The 22,991-nt window shown below is 46.2% G+C and overlaps 1 protein-coding gene across 6 annotated transcripts in view; it reads left to right on the forward strand.

Moving 5' to 3' along the window:
* The window catches only part of LOC133628672 (protein TANC2-like), a 300,674-nt gene that overhangs the window by 233,617 nt on the left and 44,066 nt on the right, over window positions 1-22,991 (forward strand). For all 6 annotated transcript variants that reach the window (XM_062017099.1, XM_062017100.1, XM_062017102.1 and 3 more), the window contains 3 exons: window positions 3,353-3,519; window positions 6,610-7,217; window positions 20,603-20,711. In XM_062017099.1, coding sequence (XP_061873083.1) covers window positions 3,353-3,519; window positions 6,610-7,217; window positions 20,603-20,711 — 884 coding nt within the window. The remainder of the gene's footprint in view (window positions 1-3,352; window positions 3,520-6,609; window positions 7,218-20,602; window positions 20,712-22,991) is intronic.

Below are 22,991 nucleotides of genomic sequence, written 5' to 3' on the forward strand. Positions count from 1 at the left end.
TGCTCCAACACGGGGTCCCTCCCCCGGGACACAGTCCTTAACAAACTTCTCTGGCGTGGGTTGTTCCCAACAGCTGCGGCTTCTGCCCATACAGGGTCCCTCACACGGGACACAGTCCTTGGTGAATATCTCTGGCGTGGATTCTTTGCCACGGTTGCAGTTTCTGCAGTTGCAGGGTCCCTCTCTCGGGACAAGGCCTCTTCTGGGCATAAGTTTAATGAGCTGCTTTGTCGTGGGTTCCTCCCCACAGTTACAGCTGTGGATATTGGGTCCCTTCCTCGGGACACAGCCTGCTCTGGCCATAGTGATAAAGGGCCCCTCCTTCGGGACAAGGCCTCTTCCAGCCATAGTTTTAAAGAAGAAAATCACTGCCCCTGGCTCAGGGTCTGCAGTGAAGTGGTTGGGTCCCTCCCACAGGACACGGCCTCTTCTGACCATAGTCACTGTCCCTGGCTCGGGGCCTTTAATGAAGTGAATCGCTGCCCCTGGTCTGGGGCCAGCTTTAGCAAAATGAGTCTCTGCGCCTGATATGGGGTCATTAGCAAAATGAGTCTCTACCGCCGATGCGGGGTCTTTAAAGAAATGCAAATAAATCTCAGCTTCACCAGTTCTCTCCATAGAATGCAGGGGAGTCTCTGCTCCAGCACACCTCCTCCTCTCTTTCATCACTGACCTTGGAGTCCGCATGGTTGTTTCTCTCACTGTTCCTACTCCTTGCACCACCACCAGCCAGAAGAAAAAAGAAGGGGCAGAAGAAGAGAAGATGAAACCTCCCCTTCCAGCTTCTACTTAAAAAGTGATCGTGGAGGCATCTAATTGGCTCAACCCCAGAAGTGGGTCTGGCTCAGAGCTGGGGAGAGTTGCGAGCAACTTCTTACAGGAGCCATCTTTACAGCCCTGTCCCCCTTATCAGAAACGGCTGTCATGTCAAACCATGACACAGAGTTCAGAACTCCCCTGTCCTTCCAAACAGTGTGCTGCAAGTTGACTGCAGAAACACTTGAGATCATTTTCTCTTAGCACCCTACCTATGTCAGTGAAAGAGCCAAAGGGAAATAAGATGCAGCTTCTACCAGATTCCAAACCCTGTTGTTCAAATCAAGCTCTTCAAAAACACACCATCCAGACTCTGAGCAACAGCATCTGGGTCCAAGACGTGGGGTTCCACCAGGCACAAAGCACACACAGAGTCAACACAGTTGATTTTCCTGGCATGGAGAAATGTCACTGTAGGAGTAGTGTGGTTACTCTTTCCTACCAGCACTCCTGGCTCAAAAAAAACCCCTAAACCTCTGGTTTAAAGGAGAAGGATTCCTAGTTCTTACAGTAACTCCCTGGAATTACTCTTACAGTAATTCCAGCCCTTGAATTCAGAGCATTCTTGAGGATGCTTGTTTTTCTTGCCAAGGAGATTGACCCCCATCTGCTCCTAAACCCTGGGAGGTGTAAAAACTTTACAGCAAACCCTTTTCTAGGGTCTTTTTTTCCCCTTTCCCTCAGGTTGTGTTCAACACAACTCCAGTAGAACCAATCATCAGGACTCTCTCAACCTTGCTAATGGAGTGTGCTGGCAAGCTCATTTCCACCAACTGCTTTGTAACAAAATGAACAGTGTCTGGAAATTGCTTTTAAAACATAAGAATATTTAAGACTCTGTAAATCTATCAGCAGGTCTTTTACAAGGTGCTGTTGAAGCTTTAATGCTCCTGGGACCAAATGATTGTGCAGCTGTTAATGGGGAATGTCACAGAGCAAGTTTAAGATTCATGTTTCTCTGAGATGTATTTTTCCTTCATCTCAAGGAATCTAAATAACATATAGGAGAACAAAGTTCTGTTCCTTCCCCTGCTCCCTGCTTTCTCCTCTCTTTATGAGAAACATGAGCTGTGGGTACAAAACTCAGGCAACTGTATTCACTCCCAAGATTTCAGAGGGTCATCAAGTGTGTTTTCTAATGTACCCAAAAGCTGACTGAGAAGTGAACTGGAAAAGGATCTGTGGTGGTTTGCATGCAAGATATCTGGTTGTCCTGTGGATATTGACACTATGGTAGGAAATAAATACAACTTGGTAACATCAAGCAAGGACAAGATGGGAGCTTGATGCTCAACAGGGTGTTCACATATCTCTATTCTCACTGAAACCACCACAGAGATGGCTCATGTCATCCATAAAGACTTTGTACTGGGTACTTGGAGAAAACTCCCTGGTGCAATTGAAGTCCCAAGAGAAAAGCTCACCTGCTTTGGGATTACTGAGCTTTTTACTAGCAGGATTTCTCTGTAGTGATAGATAAAGGAGAGCACAGCTTATACACAACAGAATCTGTGGTACCTGTTAATAGCATATGGCAACAGTAGACTCAGATATTCTTGAGTTGATGAGGAGATACCACATGATCTTAAGATGTAAACCCAAAAGAATCTGGAGCATTACTTATAAAGCTATACTCTGCTCTCAGTGACTGTAGGAACACTGACTTCATTACCTCCATCAGTTTGCTCACTGTATTCACCAGCAATGAAAAAACTGCTTAAAAAGACCATAATTCACTTCTTTTATTCCTCCCAACTCATTTATAGAGAGGGTTTGGCTACAGACTTGTGTTCAAACTTCTTTACAATGCTGGAAGTTCAGAGTTGTTTATGGACAGTCTCTAACTTCCAACATGTCAAATGACCTTCCCCTGATGGTTTACTCTCCTCAGGTAATTGTTTTACCTGTCAATCAGGCTTCTTTTTGTTTCAAAACCCTTGCCCAGACCTTAGTTGATGAATAAGCCAGATGCCAAATTTGGAAAGATCTAGAAGTGAAGGTTGGGGAGGTGTATTTCTTGGTGAGCCTTCATGTAGCAGTTGCCTATTACACCTACGTCTCATGTTTCTCATAAAGCCTGAGGGAGAGAGGAGAAAGCAGGGAGTAGGGGAAGAAACAGAACTTTGTTCTCCTGTGTGTTACTTCAGCTGACATCAGGGTGAGAGTTTAGTACCAAAATGATAGAAAACTAATCATATGTTTATTAAAACTTACCTGAAAGATACTGATTCACATCAAATGACATTGGGCTAAATAGAAGAGGTAATTTTAAGAGGCTGATGAACTGTTTTATCTGTGGGATATCACAGCTGGGTGTGCTACAACTACAATACTTGCTTTATAAGGACTGAAACTGTGTGTGTGAGCCCACTGCTGGGTATATATGCAATTATTGTAGCAGAAGAAAGATGATGCTACTATGTCTTTTCTTTAGCACTATCTGATCATGCTTGAAAATATTTGCAGTGACTTTGCAGGATGTTGCAGTTGCATGTGTAGCCTTTCAAAGAAATGCTTTTTCCCCTCTTTCTCTCAGAGAGGAAGATCCCTGATGAAGATTTCATCATTTTAATTGATGGCTTAAACGAGGCTGAATTTCACAAGCCAGATTATGGAGACACCATCGTATCATTCCTGAGCAAAATGATTGGCAAGTTCCCTTCTTGGCTGAAGCTGGTAGTGACAGTCAGGACAAGCCTACAGGTAACTTGAGATAAACTGTGTCATTGTCATGATGGGCTTTGATAAAGATCTTAGTGGACATCTGGGTTTGCCTAAGACTCTTTCTTTCAGGTTGTCTTTTTGTCTTTTATAGACTTGGGTTTACTTTTTGACTGTACAGCTTGGAATGGATCTCATCCAGCAAAACTTATTCATGTCAACAAAGGTTCATCAGCAGTTTATTTCCTTTGAGTGAAGCAGCTCACATAGAATCGCAGAATGGTGGGGGTTGAAAGGGACCTTTAGAGCTCATCCAGTCCAACTCCCTGCAGAAGCAGCTCACACCTAGATCAGGTCACACAGGAAAGTGTCCAGGCTGGTCTTGACCTCCAAGGAAGGAGCCCCCACACCCTCCCCAACAGGCTACTTACCAAGCATATTAGGAGGGTAGGGCCTGATGTTTGTCACCTGGGCTGCTCAAGAGCATCCTCTCTTCCATGTGAAAGACCAAAGGAATACACATCTCCATGCCCCTTCTGCATGACCCAGAGTGTGATTGTTTCAGTCTGGAGGGAGTCAAGGTCAGGCCAAGATGTTGTTCAGCTCAAAGACAGCTCTCCTGAGCAGGTGCTGAAGCTCTAAGTGTCGTGGTTTAGGCCCATCAGGGAACAAAGACCACGATTAGCCTCGAGTACCGAAGAGGCTGAGAATTGCTCAAGGGCAGGGAGGGCTTAATTGCCGCTTAAGGTTCAGGACAAAACAGACCAGGCTACTCGGTTTGGGGAAGAAAACAGAAAATAATTTAATGCAACATCAACTAAAACATACCCCCAAAAACCCAAAACATAACCAAAACGAAACAACACAGAGTAATACATCAATGAAGAGTCCAACCAGCCTTTTTAAGAACACCTTCTTGCCACACCTCCCCTCTTCCCGGGCTCAGAGCCCTGATCCCGGGGTTTTTACCCTGTCCCCCCCTGAACGGTTTCGGGGGGGCAGGCAGTGGGGGTCTCAGTCAGTCTGCTCCCAATAGCTTCTGCCGTTTGTCCCTCCTCAGGACAGGTGAACTCCACACCAGTCCTCCCTGCAAGTCTGTGGGGTAACTCACACGCATGGCAGACCTGCACGGGCTGCTCCGACGCGCACTTATTCCAAAGGCTGTAGCTCCTCTTTGCCTCTCGTGTGGGGCTGCTCTGTGACGTGCAGGCTCTCCAACACGGCCTGGGCCATGGCCGTCTCCCCACACAGTCCCTCGCCCGTCCGGGCTCACTCACATGGAGCTGCTGGTAACTCTCAGTCCTGCCATGGATCTCCATAGGTTGCAGGGGCACAGCTTGTATTCTCGCCACGGCTTGCAGAGGGGTCTCTGGTCTATTGCTTCTCCTTCCTTCCTCCTTCTCTGGCTGAAGGGTCCGCGTGGTCGCCTCCATCTTGTATCACTCTTACGCCTCCTGCCTCGCATTCCAAATTCCCGTCCCCTAAATAGTGATCGCAGAGGCGCCAGATTGGCCCAGCCGGGCCGGAGGTGGGTGTGAACCCAGGAGCCGGGGGACGGTCCGCAAACTCTTTACCGGGTCTTCACTGCAACCCGCTCCCCCTGTTACTAAGCCAAAAGCTGCTCCTTGCTAAACCAGAACACTAAGCTTGAATGTTCTTTGGGTTATTCTGAAGTGTTTTTACTGTAGTCTGCAGCTGGACAGGTTTTTCCCTTCTAGCTTATCCCTAGTTAATCACTGTCACTCCTGCCATAAAGATTAAGATGACCTTGGTTTGTTGGCTCCACTGCTCTTCTGAATGGAGAAAGCTGGGAAGCAAACACAGTGAACCAGTTAGGGCAGATCAGCTCTTTCAACTGTTTCCACGGTAAATTTGGAGCATCACTTTGTGGGAACATTCACACTGAGCATTGTAGCCAGGAGCCCAGAGGAGACAGACATCAGAGGGATGGGGACACGTATTTGGGAGGCAGCTCAGAGCCATTCTTCAGCTGATGCAGCTGCTTGGGGCACAAAGGCACGTCCACAGCTCTATGTTTCCAACTTCTGTTTTCATTATTAGCCATTTTTTTTTCATTAGCACAGAGCTGTGGAGTTCATTTTTACCCAGCTTCATTAAGCAGTTTTACTGAGCTTTGCTAATATTTACTGACTCACAGGTTGATTGACTGTGATGGTCCTGGCAGGGAGCTGAATGCTGGTTCCAGCTCCATCAAGGCCACCAGCTGCTGCACGTTGCCTTTGTAGCTGAGATCTGCAGCTGCTCCCCAAGACACCAGGAGAGCACAGACTATCAGCTGCTTTGTGCTGCAGCTCTCTGGCTCAGTTATGGAGTAGATTAAATATCATTTGGAAGAAATCTTTTTGTAATTGGAGCTAAATTGCATCCCTGTGACTTGGATTCCTCCTCTAATTAAGGCTCTTGCAGCCCTCCAGCCTTCCTTGTGAGCTGGAGTTTTGCTCTGTGCTCACCTTCATCACTCATCCTTCTCCTCAATCTGCCTTGTCCAGCTCCATTGCATCATTTCTCCTCTCTCTGCAGTGGCAGAGAGCCTGTGACATGCAAAGCCTTTGATAATCTTTGGTTGATGTTGCATAAGCATCAGCAGTGAGCTCAGCAGATGAGAGAATCCCTCCCCCCCAGTATCCTGCAGTGTTCACTTTGCTCTGGGAAATACTTGCTGTGATCTGTCCTGATGTTTCCCTGTTGACAGCAGCTGTATGATCCAGGAGCACTCTCCCAGGGAAGCACTTAGGTAAAGTTTCTTCTGGCCTCACATCTATCATCTGGTTGTCCATTCCCTCTGATGGGCTGGATGCACTTGGTAGGGATGGGGTAGGAATAACAAGAGTTCTGCCCTGTGTGAGATTTCTAGCCCTTTCCATAGATGCAATCTTAGGAAGGGTGGCCTTCATTTTCATTTCAGTCATGTTTCGCACACAAGCTGCTTGATTAGAGATGAGATTGTGAGGTCCTGAGGGCGCAAACTGCCATCTCATATGCTTACCCTGATGGAAGAGGTCTTAAAGGAGCCTCCGAGGTGCTATTGTAATATGAATTACGTTTACTTAATGAATAATAAACACTGCCAGCATGAGTCTCCTTGGTTTCTTTTTCTTTCTTTCTTTGTAGGAAATAATTAAGCTGTTGCCCTTCCACAGAATATTTTTGGATAGATTGGAAGAGAATGAAGCCATAGACCAGGACCTGCAGGCTTACATCCTTCATCGGATACACAGCAGCTTGGAGATCCAGAACAACATCTCCCTGAATGGCAAAATGGACAACACCACGTTTGGCAAACTCAGTTCTCACCTCAAGACTTTGAGCCAAGGATCCTACCTGTACCTAAAACTCACTTTTGATCTCATAGAGAAAGGATACTTAGTACTAAAAAGCTCCAGCTACAAAGTAGTCCCAGTGTCTCTGTCAGAAGTTTACCTGCTGCAGTGCAATATGAAGTTTCCAACGCAGTCTTCCTTTGATCGGGTTATGCCTCTCTTGAATGTGGCAGTGGCATCTCTGCACCCTTTAACAGATGAACATATTTTTCAGGCCATTAATGCAGGTAACATTGAGGGCACTTTGGAGTGGGATGACTTTCAGCAGAGGATGGAGAACCTGTCTATGTTTCTTATCAAACGTAGAGACATGACGCGAATGTTTGTTCATCCCTCTTTCCGAGAATGGCTTATTTGGAGAGAAGAAGGGGAAAAGACCAAGTTTCTTTGTGATCCTAGGTAAGCAAATGCTCTGAGAAATCACAGCTTACAAATGTCTTCATCTCATACTGTTCCCTCATCTCATACTGTTACCTCAATGATTTCATTGTATGAGGTCGCACGTGGTTGTTCCTTTTACCTGTCTTTGGTCTGTCTGCATTGTGGATCTCTACATCTGTGTTGCTCTTTAGATCTTTATATTGTCCATGGAAACAAACAAGCACCCCCTGGGCACACAACTGACCCAGCAAACCTAACAGCCTTCCTCAGAATGAGATGAGCTGTTCCTCAGAAGGCCCTAAATTGACCAGCTCCCATCCAGGCGTCACCAGGGGTGTCTGCATTTTGGCAGATGGCTCCTGCCCAACTCAATCTGGAGAAGGGGAATCATCTTCCCTTTCTACAAAGGTATCAAAACCATGTGAGATAAGAAAATAAGAAGGTGAAGGATGAACAGTGTGGATGGGTCTTTTGCATTCAGCTTGTTTCTGAAGTTATGTTCCTTGTAGTCCTACTAAATGTCTTTTTGGAAAGCAAAATAAGGAACAGAATCGGGCTCCAGCAGTTCCAGGCTGTAAATGCAGATGTCATCTCCATCCTGATAGCAGCTGAGTTCCTGGCTTAGCTCACAAGGAGCACAATTTAATCCTGGGGAGGTTTATATTCACTAAACCAAATGATCACTATTCATATTGTCTTTGTTTCTCCTGAAGAGTGGAAGCAGACACTCACCACTGTAATTCCAGTAGTTTACCCCTATAAGCTTTGCTCCATTTGGTCTGCCTGTTTCTTCAAATATGATTCCAAAACTCAGGGAAACACTCAGATTTGAGACCTTCAGGGTGTCTCCCAGACTCTGTGTTCAGTCTGAAGGAAATATGAAGGTGTTGAGTGGAACTGGAAGAGCCAGCCAGCTGATTAAAACAGCTGTAGGTGGTGGCAGAGTAATTGACCACTTTAAATGTTGTGGTAAACAGGCTGCAGTAGAAACATACCACGTAGTTCCTCCCAGTGAGCATCTTCTCTGTTTCAGTAGCTTCTGCACAGTGGTCCTATCAAGCAAACCCTTTGCCAAGCATCTCACAGCAGCAAGTGTCTTCATATCAATCATCATTAGTCATGAAATGCTTTCCCACCCTGTTTGCAATGCCTGTGCTGTGCTTACCCCCATGGGACTGAGAGCTCTCTCCCTTCCAGTTGCACCCACCAAGCTCTACTGGTTTTGCCTGTAAGAGAGCTTGATTGGTAATCACACACAGCACTTGCCACAATGAACCATAGCAAGAGCAGCTGTGGAAGTGCAGATCTCCCAGCCAGAGCTGAGGTGTTGGATAGGCAGAGCAGGGCTTTATCAAGGTCAGTCTGCAAGTAAGTGTAATGAAGGCTGGGCTTTGTCTGCAGAAATGAAACAGATGACTGTGATATTAAAAAAAATCACAGTGATATTAAGAATCTCACTGTTTTCCTTCATTACCACCAAAGTAAGATGAAAGGGCAGGAGCTGGTGGGTAAGACACTCAGTTGTTGGGTGTTGCATGTGGGAGCGATGCATATGGCAGGGTGACACGGGGAGCTTTGATTTTTCAGCTCCAGAAATGCTCCTCTTCCTTCTCCCAGTGATGGCTAAGGGCATTCTCAAGCTCAAGCTCCTTACACTTAAGTGGTTTCCCACTGAAACCAGGCGTGTGACCGATTTTAGCAAGAAGGCACATCCCAGATTCACTTGACAAGTCACCAAGGAGGTGAGAGATCTGCTCAGGGTTTGGGTTCCAAGTGTACAGGGATCATTCATGCTCTTTGCAAGTAGGGAATCCCTGCAGAGCTAACCCCACTCAGCTCCAAAGCACTTCCAATGCACACAACAGGCTCCCACTGCCCTGAGTGTGAGTCCATACGTACTGGAGGGCTAAGAAATCTAATGTATAATGCCCACTAATTGCATTATACTCTGATGGTAGATAATGAAACAGGCTACATTTTCAGTAATTAATAGAGAGAACCCCCTCCCCCTGAGATTCAGCTATTGTGCTCCTCAAAATCCTCCTGTCCAGCTCTCAGGGAAGAGCTAATATTGAGATATTGAGCTTGGAGTGTGGTAAACCCTTAGTGACAATTAACAGAAGTAATCACTTCTCATTTTCTTTCTTCTAAAAGAAGCCCGGCTCACCCCTGAGGAAGCTCACAGGAGTAGCCTATGAAAGCCTCCTGCTTTGCTCACAGCCAGTTTGATGTCTTTCTGCTGGCTTGGGGATTGAGAAGACATGTCAACTGGGTAGACCTCAAATCCAACATCTGGCATGAAGCTTTTTGACCTTGCCATGACCTAAAGATTCAGGATGATGAGACTGATTTCCTTGCCCCCAGGAGAAGAGCTTTGAAGTAAAATGCAGCTCTGAATTGACATCCCCTGACAGAGTGTCCAGGTGGGAGGGTGTTCAGGAGAGAGATTGGGATAATGGGCCTGGTGTCTGTGGTTCTGCAGCTGGGGTAATCTTTCTCATTGAATTAATGAGAGTGAATTCCTTTGTCCTCAGGAAGCATAGAAAAGAAGGGAGAGGAAGAACACAGTGTCCAAAATTGAGCACATTTTCTTCCTGTGCTTTGGAGATAAACACTAGCTCTCCATCCTCCAGGTTTTTGTCTCAGCCTGCTCAGATGCCAACCCTCTTCTTTGCTGTCCAAAGCAAAAGCTAATTGGCATCAAAGGTGATTTGCTGTCTTTGCAGTCTCTCCCACGGGGAAATCCTCCCCCCAGCATCCCCCCTTGTTTAACAACAGGACACCAGAGCAGCCTTTGTCAGAGCATTTAAGCAGCATTGCAGTAATGACTCCCCCAGCCTGTCACTGTGACACTGTTAACCACACATCTTAGTTGACAAATAACATCAAACAGTCAAAGACCCAATCCTTTGTGACTAGTGAGTGGAGAAAGTGGTTGTTCTTGTATGTTTAGTCTTCCACTTACACATCTGAACCTAAATCCTGCTGTTTTCTGCCTTGGCTTAATCAGAAACTCCCATGCAGTTATGTTCCCATGCTTTTACAACACTAATAAAATGCTTTCTCCCCTCTGCTGCTGGTGAAGGGACTGAGAGAGAGAGAGAGAGACAGAAGTGAAATGATTTGCCCTGGCAAGGCAGTAAAAGAGCTGGAACCAGATATAGACCCCAGTAGTGAAATTACTCTATCCAGATTTAAGTATCAACATCTGAGTTACTTGTCTAGATTTGCTTTATAGTCAAGAGGAGAGAAATAAGAATGATTCATTTCATCACGAGCTAAAAGGTCAGATGAAGAGTGCCTGGGAAGTGTCTCCTCCTGTTGATTTATGAAAGGAGCTCAGGGTGATGGGCTCACCAGGAAATGTGTCCACTATTGACCAATAAAACTGGATGAGATGGATCTGTCCAGGCTCCTCTTTTAACCAACACACAGGGGCTTCAGGCAGATTCACACATTTTCTTTTCTTGTACAGGAAAAACAAGGAAGGAAACAGATTCTCTCTGTGCTGTTGCACACATATGTCTCTTAATTTGGGCTTTTGCTTCTCAGGGTGCCACTGGACCACCCAGCATTGTGGGTGCTGGTTGTGTGTCCTCTGTTGTCACCACTCACACAGCATGAGGAATGGATGCTCTGCAATAGCTGTTCTCTTCAGTGACTTTATCAGGCAGCTCCTGCTTAGTGACTTGATTAAGAGATACTTAATACTCAGGGATATCACAGAAAACAAAATTAATCAAAGTACTGCTGGCTCTACCCTTGAGGGCATCTCCTCACCTCTTCCTTCCTTATCACACAATGTTAAGGGTTGGAAGGGACCTGGAAAGCTCATCCAGTGCAATCCCCCTGCCAGAGCAGCACCACCTAGAGTAGGGCACACAGGAACTCATCCAGCTGGGTTGGAATGTCTCCAGAGAAGGAGACTCCACAGCCCATCTGGGCAGCCCCCTCCAGTGCTCCCTCAGCTCAATAGGGAAGAAATTCTGCCTTGTGTTGCTTTGGAACCTCTTCTGTTCCAGCTTGTACCCATTGCCCCTTGTCCTATCATTGGCCATCACTGAGCACAGCCTGGCTCCAGCCTCCTCACACCCACCCTTGATGTGTTTGTAACATGAATGAGGTCACCCCTCAGGCTCCTCTTCTCCAAGCTGCAGAGCCCCAGCTCCCTCAGCCTTTCAGCACAAGGGAGATGCTCCACTCCCTTCAGCATCTCTGTGGCCCTGCACTGAACTCTCTCCAGCAGCTCCCTGTCCTTCTGGAACTGAGGGGCCCAGCACTGGACACAATATTCCAGGTGCAGCCTCAGGAGGGCAGAGCAGAGGGGGAGCAGAACCTCTCTGCACCTCCTGCCCACAGCCCTTCTAATCCAGCCCAGGCTGCTATTGGCCTTGTTGGCCACGAGGCCACGTTGCTGGCTCCTTCTCATCCTGCTGCCCACCAGCACCCCCAGCTCCCTTTCCCCTACAACTACTCTTTTCTACATCCACAGCCCACATCTGCCCCTTTCCATGAATCCCCAACAAAAAGCTCACAGAGTGGATGAGCGTGTGGCAGCAGCAATCCACAACCAAGTGTGCATCTCTCATCTGACACATCAAATTGCCATGGTTTTTAGCAGAACTATCTTTCTACACAACACAACAGTGTAGATATTTTGCATTTTCTTAGAATCACAGAATGGTGGGGTTTGAAAGGAACCTTTACTGCTTATCCATTCCACCCCTCCTGCAGAAGCAGCTCCCACCTAGATCAGGTCACACAGGAACGTGTCCAGGTGGGTCTTGAAGAGCTCCAAGGAAGGAGCCTTCACACCCTCCCTGGGCAGCCTGGGCCAGGGCTCCCTCACCACACACTGAAACAGTTTGGCCTTATGTTTAAATGGAACATTTTGTATTCCAGTTTTATCCCATCACCCCTTGTCCTGTCACTGGATACAACAGAAAAAAGTGCTGCCCCAACCTCCTGACACCCACCATTGAGCTATTGGTCAATATGAATGAGCTCCCCCCTCAGTCTCCTCTTCTCCAGAGTAAACAGCCCCAGGGCCCACAGCCTTTCCTCAGCAGGAAGATGCTCCAGTGCCCTGAGCATCTTGGTGGCCCTGTGCTGGCCTCTCTCCAGCACTTCCCTGTCCCTCTGGAGCTGAGGAGCCCACAACTGGACACAGGACTCCAGATGAGTTTATTATCCTCCAGCACTGCCAGGTCTCTCTCCTGGAGCTGCTCTCCAGCAGGTCACCCCCAGCCTGGCCTGCTGCAGGGGGTTGTTCCTCCCCAGCTGCAGGACTCTGCCCTTGCCCTTGGTGAAGCTCAGCAGTTTCCTCTCTGCCCAGCTCTCCAGCTGGTTGAGATCTGGCTGAATGGCAGCACAGCCTCTGGGGAATCAGCCAGTCCTCCCATTTTGGTGCCAGCAGGGAACTTGCTGAGGGTTCCTCTGTGCCCTCACCCAGGTGCTTGATGAAGATGTTGACCAAGACTGGCCCCAGAACCCATCCCTGTGGAACTCCACTGGCCACAGGCCTCCAACTCCATTCTGTGCCATTGATCACCCCCCTCTGGGCTCTGTCATTCAGCCAGCTCTGCATCCACCTCACCTCCACACATCCCAGCCACACTGCCTGAGCTTTCTGATGAGGACGTTATGGGAGACAGTGTCCAAAGCCCTGCTGAAGTCAAGGTAGATGCCATCCACTGCTCTCTCCTCATCTAGCCAGCCAGTTATGCCCTCATGAAGGCATCAGGTTGGTCAGAGAGGATTTCCCCTTGGTGAAGCCATGTTGATCATTGAGTCACAAACCTTGTGGGGATGGAGATGAAATTACAAGATGATCACAAGTGCTTGGCAGTCGGTGCCAACCTGAGTCCTGCTTCCACTCTTATTTAGCATTGCTTCACCCTTGGAATTACCTCTCTCACCCTGGTTTTGATGTCTCCAGGGTGCCAGTCTTTTAGCACTGGGCTTTTCTGAGTGTCCCCAGGTAGAGGCAGGTGCCAGCACTCGGTTCATCAGCAGAACTAAGTTGGAATTTAGTGTGTTGCCTTCTCCACCCCTGGGCTGGATGCCACATGTCACTGAAATACATGAAGTCCATCTTTCATCTCCCTTGACTAGCCTGCTGTGTGGTTATCTGCATTCGTGTGAAGCCTATGCTGAGTTAGTGTGATTAATTACCAAATCACCACAGGATGTGATGTTTTAAGATCATTTCAACAGATCTTATGACAGAAGTGTGGAGTGTAGTAGAAGTAGTGGCTTACCTGATGTGGATCAAGGCTCCCTCTACACCCATAGCATAAGAACAGCAGTGAAATGTCCTTTCCTCTTTTAATTTACTCCTCAAGCAATTAGTGAGGGCCATGTTTTTGAATGACAAAGATGAATCCATCATTGTGTCCTCTGCTTAACTGGAGGGGCAAATACAATCTGTTCCCTAAACTGTAGAGAGCTGATGGAGTGGCTGACTGTGAATCCAACTTTGAAGCTTCCCATCTGACTTCCAGAATGGTGTTTTCTGATTCTATGGCTTGTAAGCATTTTGAAATGTCAAAAAGAATGGGCAGTAGCTCAACAAAAGGAATGTAGGAAGCTTAGTTTATGCAGGTATCCTCATTACCAGCATCTCTAGCTGTTTAATCTCATGCAGAAGTACAGAGCTAAAAAATAAGTTCTTCAAGGCATTGGGAGCAAGTTGAGCAGCTGTAAGAGGGAGCTCTGTGAGCATCAGAAGCCACTGCTTATGTAATTCAGGGTTGAGGATAGGCTGTGTACAGAAGAGAAGGAAACTTGGACTCATTCACATGGGGACTGTGTGTGTAACAAAGCGCTGGAGTGGCTTAGCTGCAGGTTTTTGGGCAGGGCTACAGCATCAGTTGGGAGAGGAGAGGAGAGGAGAGAAGAGGAGAGGAGAGGAGAGGAGAGGAGAGGAGAGGAGAGGAGAGGAGAGGAGAGGAGAGGAGAGGAGAGGAGAGATGGGAGACAGATTATAAATGATGACAGATGAGCTGGAGAGCAGATGTGATTGCTACCACCAGAAAGGACATGAATGGAGCAGCTTGTTTTAACTGGCTTGTTAGATATAAACCGAAGCATTGGGATGCAGAGAGGGGTTGGAATATATCGAGTGTCTCGAGTTCCTGTCTTCATAAAATGTTGTTCTTCTGGACTGTAAAATTCTGGATGCTGTAGCATCTTCACATCTAAATGGAAGAATATACTCATGAAATAGTCCTTTCTGAGCCACTGAGAAGTGGAGTTAATGGGAGGCAATAGCAATGCTGAGCAAAGAGAAGAGATGTTGCTTAATTTGTTCCTTTCATTTCATCCTTCAGATCTTAAGACCCACTTACAAAGCAAAGCCATCTTCCAGCAGTTCAGAAGAGAGAAATCCTGACTTTATTCCATCTTGCTTCTTCCATGGGCATTTCTTTGCTGGTCAAAGTGGCAGTGAAGCACTTGTAAATCACATTCTCCATGATTCTATAAGCCCATGTGTTTGAAATGACATCAGGTTGAAGGAGAACAGAAAGTGTCTCACCACTGGTCTTTGGAGATCTTCTCTGGATGTTAATTGTGTGGTCACTAGAGATGCTGTTATTCAGTCAGAAACTTTCCAACTCATTCAAAAGTAGGAGTCAGAAAGCACAAATGCTCTAAAGCATCTCTTAATGGTGTGGATCTTCCTAACTTCTGTTTATTCCTCTCCTGCCCATATCTCACATGCACTCAATCAGCCTCTCCTGCCTGCCTGGGACCAAGGATGTGGGGAGAGGCAGCATTTGGAGCTTGAGCACATTCTTCTCTATGTGAACAGGATTGTAGCTGTGCAGATGGGATTGGTTTTACTGGTGTTAAGTCACACCCTGGCAATGAAGAAACACCCAGTGAGCCTATTGATTTTATGAGATGTCAGAAACTTTGAAGCCCTGCATCACTAAGATGCTGTTCCTTAAATGAAAATTGCTCTTTAAGGATAGGCCAGATGCCATTAAGTGATTCCATTTCTGCTTTCCAAATGCTCACAGGGTGGTTCCTTATATTCTTTAGCTTTCCTTCACACAGCATTTACTGCTCAGGCTACATGAGGCTGTGGGGAGTGGAAACGAAGCACTGAGGGTAAGGATGATGGCTGGGTCTGGATTTTCTGTGCAATGCTTTGTCTTCTGGAAAAGCAGAACTAACCTAACACTTGTGCTTGGCAGCAATAACATCATGGTGGACATATAAAGTGATGATCCAGTGTCTTTCTAAGAGATCTCCTTCAGTGAACCTGGAGTGCTGGAGTTGGTGTTTAAGTCTGAGGTTTATTGATGCAAGGGTTGAGCCTTGTCTGGACTGGGCTTGGTTACAAGTCTAACCCATGCATCTATTGATCTATGGATTGAGCCTCATCATCTGTACTAAATGAAGCATTTATAGCCTGGAAATCTCATACCCAAGGTGATGGATTGCTAGTTTACAGTTGAGGCCATTAGGTGTTCCAGTTATGATTACAGTTCGAGTGGGTCAGTACAAATGAGACAACTGATGGATGAAGAAAGCAAACAGCAACCTTGCTGGCACAGGTTTCTTGTCCTGCTCCTCAGGAAGTGTGTCTGCAGTTTCCTAAAGCAGTTAGAACTGGCAACACACTACTGCTGTGTCCTCACTTCCTTCTAAGCAAGGCAATCAATTTAGATCAGATACTCCTTAGCTTGTTTCCCTGTAATGAGATCAGACCTGAGGGATGGAAATGTTCGTCATGGCTTTGAACTTGGCTTTCCCAGTTAGCTCAGCAAATTAAACTGGGTTTCATTCTGTAGAGAAGAATATCCTGTGCTTGAGAGCACTTCTGTTTTGTTTGAATTGTCTTGTAGAACCATAGAGTCATTTAGGTTGGAAAATACTCTGAAAGTGATTGAATCCAACCATTAACCTGCCACTGCCAGGTCCACCATGTCCCTCAGCACTGAACCACGTACCTCAGCACCACATCTACATCTCTTTTCAACACCTCAGGGGCTGGTCACTCAACCACTTCTCTGGGCAGCCTGTTCAATAACCCTTTTGGTGAAGAAATTTTTCCTCATCTCCAGTTTAATCCTCCCTGGGTTCAACTTGAGGCCATTTCTTCTCATCCTCCAAAAGAACTGCCTTCTAGAGACCACGTTCCCAACTCCTGGTACATTTAAGGATAGAAACCCAAACTGCATTAGCATATAATTAGCATAGCCACAGCCTAGAACAAAACCCACTTCATCTTCCACTCCTCCTACTAGTAGCAGAGCTGTTAACCTACTTCTGAGTTAATTCTCAATTAAAACATCAAAAGGAGATGATAAATAACCTTCAAGAAGAGCTCACAGAGCTGAGCTTGGCCTATGTGCAGTCTGGACAGGCTTCCCCCAAGGAGGCTCTGGGCTTTGGTAAGAGCAGATGTTGTTCTCTGTGCTCAAGTTACAAAACTCCACTCTGCAGACCTGAATAAAATATGAATACATGTCTCTTGGAAGATCAGATTCACTGGGCACAATGTCAAAGCTCTGGATTTTGGAATGGTTTCCTGGGGTTAGATGGAAGAAGGGAGTTAACCAGGGAATTTGGGCTTTAGTAGGTTCATAAATAAATGGGACTGATTCTCCTTTATATTTTTTTTCCTATCTTTTACTCTAGTAGTTGCAAGGCCTTAACACCAGAGTGATTTCACACCCTTTTAAATCTCTCTTACTCTGTCTGAGGGATAGGAGAATATAAATGAAGCACAGATCTGTGAACTTCCAATATTTCCTTTTGTGCCACCCACAATCCATCACAGCTCTTTGGTCACATTGTGTTTTATTAGTGACACTTTGTCCACTCCCATCTGTGGGATGAGGGACAGGGGCACGATGTGGGATGTGCTCAAGGTACCCACTCCCTGCATCACTTTGCTTTGTGCCCAGAGCTGTATGTGCTTTGGCTTTGTGATGGCCAATGATAGGACAAGGGGCAACGGGTACAAGCTGGAACAGAAGAGGTTCCAAAGCAACACAAAGCAGAATTTCTTCCCTGTTGAGCTGAGGGAGCACTGGAAGGGGCTGCCCAGATGGGCTGTGGAGTCTCCTTCTCTGGAGACATCCCCAACCCAGCTGGATGAGTTCCTGTGTGCCCTACTCTAGGTGGTGCTGCTCTGGCAGGGGGGTTGCACTGGATGAGCTTTCCAGGTCCCTTCCAACCTTTAAGATTCTGTGATTCTGTGAATGAGGGAGCAAGTGGTGTAGGAACCACTGTGGAATCCCTCATCCCCTTGTGCCTTCACTTACAGGAGCCTTCCTTAGGGCTGCTGTGTCTGTGTATCAGTTCATGCTATGTTCAGAAGGATGACAACTCATCTTTAGGTCTTTATATACCCATGTGTTTGCACCCTGGCTCTTACAAGAACTGACACGGGCAGCTCATGAGAGCAGACAAAGGCTGCTGGAGCTGAGTTGGCAGCACTTTTAATTTTACACCCAAAAAGAAAGAGAAATCTTACATTAAAAGTAGAAAACTCTCTGATGAGAAACTCCTCAGTGGTGGAATTCAAAGCAAATCATTTCACTGAGCTTCTTGGTGTAGAAATCATTCCTGCCATCCTCTGCTGTATTCAAGGGCTCTTGGAGTCTGGTTTAGCATGCAATTAAGGTTGCCAGAACAAGTGACTGCAAGTATTTATCAACAAGCCCAAAGCCAAGGTCTGGGAAAGAAAGCAGAAGTAATGTATTACTCATGAATACTGTACTTGATTCAGGAATAGTTGGTACTTGCCTTATTCATCACAGCTTAAAGTCATGCATACAATTAAATTGAGGTAAATACCTCACTCCTTGCAGCTGAAAAGCACTTTAGGAGCTAACAGTGGAACCTGAGCTCGTGTGTGAGCCAGGAGCTGCACTTCAGCTCTTGCTGCAGAGAAAAGGCACCTCTGAAGCTTCTGGATCTTCAGTTCATGCTCAGGGTGAATACAGTTACAGCTCCATCCAAAGCCTTCTCAACCATCTCCAGAGACTTTCCCATCATCAAACAAACAGTTGGTGCTACTTCCTCTTCTGGGATGTGAAAGACAGAGGTAGAGAGGGAGGGTTGTGGGGTCTTTGTGCAGCTGCTCTGGGATCTGGGAGCCGTAGGCCGTGGTTCGTGCTCTGAGGGCCCTGAACAAACTTGTACCACCAACCTTTTGGTGGAGGTAAACACATTGGCCTTTCTCCAAGCTGTAAGCACAGCATTATGAACCTGAGGAGTTATTCACAGGCATTCTTGGAGGTTAATCAGTGTCATGAGCAAATGCATTTTTCTCCTTCACAAGGCTGAGGCCTTGCTCAGCTGTGGGGCCATCTTAGAACTGACTGGCATCAGCCCTGTCAGCTACAGGGGAAGCTTCTGGCAGCTCTTTGTTTAAAGAAACCACCCCTGTAGCTCCCCCTGCTACCAAAACCTGGCCCAGGCATAACCACTACATCTTCCTACCCTAAAGAGGGGGAGCAAAGAGGAAAAGGCAACAGGCTGTATATAACTTGAGGTGCTACAACCATTCCAAGGCCTTGGTGCTGTGTGGAGAATTCTCACAGCACAGATACATGACAATAGCTGGCACTGCCCTATGCACAAAGGCATCCTGCTTAATTTTAGCACTCAGCTGAGGCATCTAAGCTCCATCTTGATGGGCATAGTCACCACATGGAGGAGCTTCTGATTCTCCAGGTATGGGAGTCATGAAGCTATGGGATCCCAGCGCAGGCACCTTGCTGGGTGCCAGGCCAGGGTGTGGAGAGGAGCTTGACAGGCAAAGCATGCAACAAAAGAGGGGAGTTTTTGGTTTCTTTTTAAGCTTAAGGGGTGAAGCTTCACCCCTAAGGGTGAAGAGTACTGTCAGACAATAAAAACATTCCATTCAACAGTTTATTTTTTTACTTGATGGTAAAAAAATACCTGTATGAATTGAATTGCTGGAGACACAAGGGAATTACTCACCAGTGCAAGAGTTTCTTTTATAGCATGTCAATAGGATGCAGTTCTTTTACCTATCAAGACCTGGGAATCAAGTCCTGCTTTGTAAGGAAAAAGCATTTTGGTCTACATCCCACTCCTGCCATGAGGTCTGGCAAAGCATCCTTGGGCTCTGCTCAGGTGAACCCAATGTATTATCAGTCCAGAAGGGCTTGAGGGAGACCTCACTAAACACCTGGCTATGGCATTACAAATCCTCCACTGTTCTGACTTTATTTTGTGTTGGTAAATCCCCACCACTATGAAAACTTTTGTCTTCTGTAATATTTACTTGATGGTTGGCCATGCAAAGTGCTTTTTCTGCTTTACCAAGTAGCAATGAGCTAATAACATTCCCTGTCCTTAAAAGGCCTTTTAAAGCCACGGTTGAGATCACGGTTTGTTTTCCTTGGCTGGAAGGGACTTAATTGCTTTTATGTATAGTCACATTTTTATTTAGTTCCATAAATGAAGTGAGTTTAAAAGAGCTGCCTTGGGAATAGCCAGGGCTTAAAGAAGAACATGAATTTATTGGCAAAACCAAGAAAACTGCAACTCTGCAGAGCACTGAAGTCCAAGCATGGAACCTCCATGGCCTCCTCTGCTTGCTCCATCTCCTGCTGTCACATCCACATGTACCCACAGGGACAAGCATTTACTGATTTCATCCAGAAATGCTTTGCAATACTTCCCATTTTGTTATACCACATCTGTTTTGTGTATGTGTGTAGAACCAGTTTCTTTCATACCTGAGAAGACTGCCAGCTTGAGCTGTTGCAGCGTTGCAAGCTGGAAGTTGTTTAAAAACATCTGTGAAGGTTAGCATTAGCCTGGTTTGTTATGTTTTGCCTTCAACAAGGTTTTGCCTGTAACTCGGTTTGCTTTCATTGTCAGCCTGGTAGGTTGTTGCCAGAAGCAACATGTTGCTGAAGAATGTGTTCAGAAGGAGTTTTACATGGAAATGAAGTAGCTTCTCTCTGCAGGATACAAGATGGAGAATGTAGTTGTCATTTAGAACCATTCTTTCCAAGTGTTGATATTCTGAGACATTTTCTAGTGACTTCCAGGAGTGATGTCATGATTTCAGAGGACAGATCTTCTCTGCAAAGTGTCTGTAAAAGTAACACTTCAGCTGTCATAACGTTGTCTCTCTTGTATTCCCAGATGTACATCTCTCATAGAAAATATATTGGTTTGTTTTTGTCTGGATTGTTTATTTTGTCTGGATTCTCTTTAGCTATCAGTGATCACCAATAAGAAAGACTGTGATCAGTTGATGGTTTACAAGTCAGGATTAGTCCAGTTCCTCTTTCCCAAAGCTGGTAAAGGCTGAAGGTTTAGCAGGAGCAAAAACTCTTTGTCAGAAGTTATTTTGTTGGTGTAACAAGCAAATACTGACACACTTTGTCTTCTGATTTCAGGAGTGGCCACACATTACTTGCCTTCTGGTTTTCCCGTCAAGAAGGAAAACTAAATCGACAGCAAACTATTGAACTGGGACATCACATCCTCAAAGCACATATTTTTAAGGTAAGAAGAATTAAACTAAAGGCTTCTGCCAGCCTCATCCCCACTGCATATAATCTGCAAGCACTGGCAAAATTCAGTCTCTTGTTTTAGCGTGGCTGCAAGAAGTGTGATTGCTGCAGGCTGCTGAAAGAGTGTAGAAGTGAGCTTTAGAAAATTGGCAGTGGTGTATAAGAAATCCTTGAAATGAAACCATCCTTCAGACTGTAAATTCAGCAGCTGGCCTCTCCTTACCTAAAATTACTCTTCTACCTTCAGAGGTGTCTTCCCATGGAATATAAGCTCCTGTAACAACATCTAGCATAGAATCACAGAATGGTGGGGGTTGGAAGGGACCTTTAGAGCTCATCCACTCCAAACCCCTGAAGAAGCAGCTCCCACCTAGATCAGGTCAGACAGGAACGTGTCCAGGTGGGTCTTGAGCTCCAAGGAAGGAGCTTCCACACCCTCCCTGGGCAGCCTGGGCCAGGGCTCCCTCACTGAAACACTGAAACAGTTTTGCCTCATGTTCAAATGGAACTTTTTGTGTTCCAGCTTCATCCCATCACCCCCTGTCCTGTCACTGGATACAACAGAGAAAAATAGTGCTGCCCCAACCTCCTGACACCCACCATTGAGCTATTGGTCACTATGAATGAGCTCCTCCCTCAGTATCTTCTCCAGAGTAAACAGCCCCAGGGCCCACAGCCTTTCCTCAGCAGGAAGATGCTCCAGTGCCCTGAGCATCTTGGTGGCCCTGTGCTGGCCTCTCTCCAGCACTTCCCTGTCCCTCTGCAGCTGGGGAGCCCACAACTGGACACAGGACTCCAGATGAGGCCTCAGCACATATGGCAGAGCAGAGGGGGAGCAGAACCTCCCTGGCCCTGCTGCCCACACTCTGCTGGATGCCCCCAGGCTGCCATTGGCTTCTTGCCCACGAGGGCACGTTGCTGGCTCATGGTCAGTTTATTATCCCCCAGCACTGCCAGGTCTCTCTCCTGGAGCTGCTCTCCAGCAGGTCACCCCCAGCCTGGCCTGCTGCAGGGGGTTGTTCCTCCCCAGCTGCAGGACTCTGTCCTTGCCCTTGGTGAAGCTCAGCAGGTTCCTCTGTGCCCAACTCTCCAGCTGGTTGAGATCTGGCTGACTGGCAGCACAGCCTCTGGGGAATCAGCCAGTCCTCCCAGTTTGGTGTCAAACCTTCTTTTAAAAGATGTGGCTTTGAAGAATCCAACTCAAATTGTAGGTTGTAAAGGGTAAATGTGACAGTCATTCAAATCCAATGGTTGATCCATTTTGCTCTTCACACAGAAATTTAAGACCTGGATAATTTAAAGGGAAACATGGATGTTGGTATCAATATAACCCAGAAAGGAAGCCTCATTCTTCTGCCTCTTGGCCGATATACCAGAAGATGGAAATGAGCAGATGGATTTGTAAGGGCTCAGGAAATACAAAACTGTCAGGATCTGTGGGTGCTTCACACTAGTTAAAAAAATGAGGCTGTATTTTTGTCTGGTCTATGTCTGATTTTATAGGCATAACAACTTTAGCAGTCTTCTTCCTAGAGCAAATAGAGAGTTTCTGCCTTGTGTCAGTTGTGTTGGGTTCATTTCTTGAGTTCCCTGTGTCAGATTCACCATCAGGTGTAGTGGCAACAGGTCTTTGGGAAAGTGATGTCTGGAGTTAAAGGGATGAAGCTTAACCCCTTCAGTGTTTAACTGTCAGATTTTGAGCTACATTACCAAGGCCAAATTCAGCAGTGAATTTCCTGTTTCAGCTGCCATTTACCATCTCAAATCTGGTTCCAAACCTTCTTCATTTCACACTTCCATGGTATAAACGAATGAGGGCTTCAGGCTGGAAACAAATGACAGTTTTCATTAAGTGGACATGTTGCTTGTAGATTCCAGATTGAATTGAGCAATATTTACAATAGTGGAAACTGCCAATTAGCATCTGAAAAATGTCAGCACAGCCTTCTGTTTCTAATCACTTTGCAAGATCCTTCCTTTTGCAACACTGCAGCAAGAATAGAATGTCTTGGTGACAGATAAAAAAACAGTGTGTTATTTAGAAGTACGAGAAAGTTTGGAAAGAGTTTGGATTAGCTGGATTAGAGACACTGGACAACTTCAAGTCTTTTGCTTTCCTTTGAATAGGTTTCTTTTTATTCCTTTTTTAAGCAAGTGTTTACTTAAGATTTGTGAGTGTTTGCCAGCGAAACAATAGCTGCGTTAGTTTTTAAGGAGGCATTGAGCACGAGGATTGAAGGCCATATTGAAGATCTCCAGCATACTTTAAAGG

This window comes from Colius striatus, chromosome W (genome assembly GCF_028858725.1).
Source record: "Colius striatus isolate bColStr4 chromosome W, bColStr4.1.hap1, whole genome shotgun sequence".
Taxonomy (NCBI): Eukaryota; Metazoa; Chordata; class Aves; order Coliiformes; family Coliidae; genus Colius; species Colius striatus.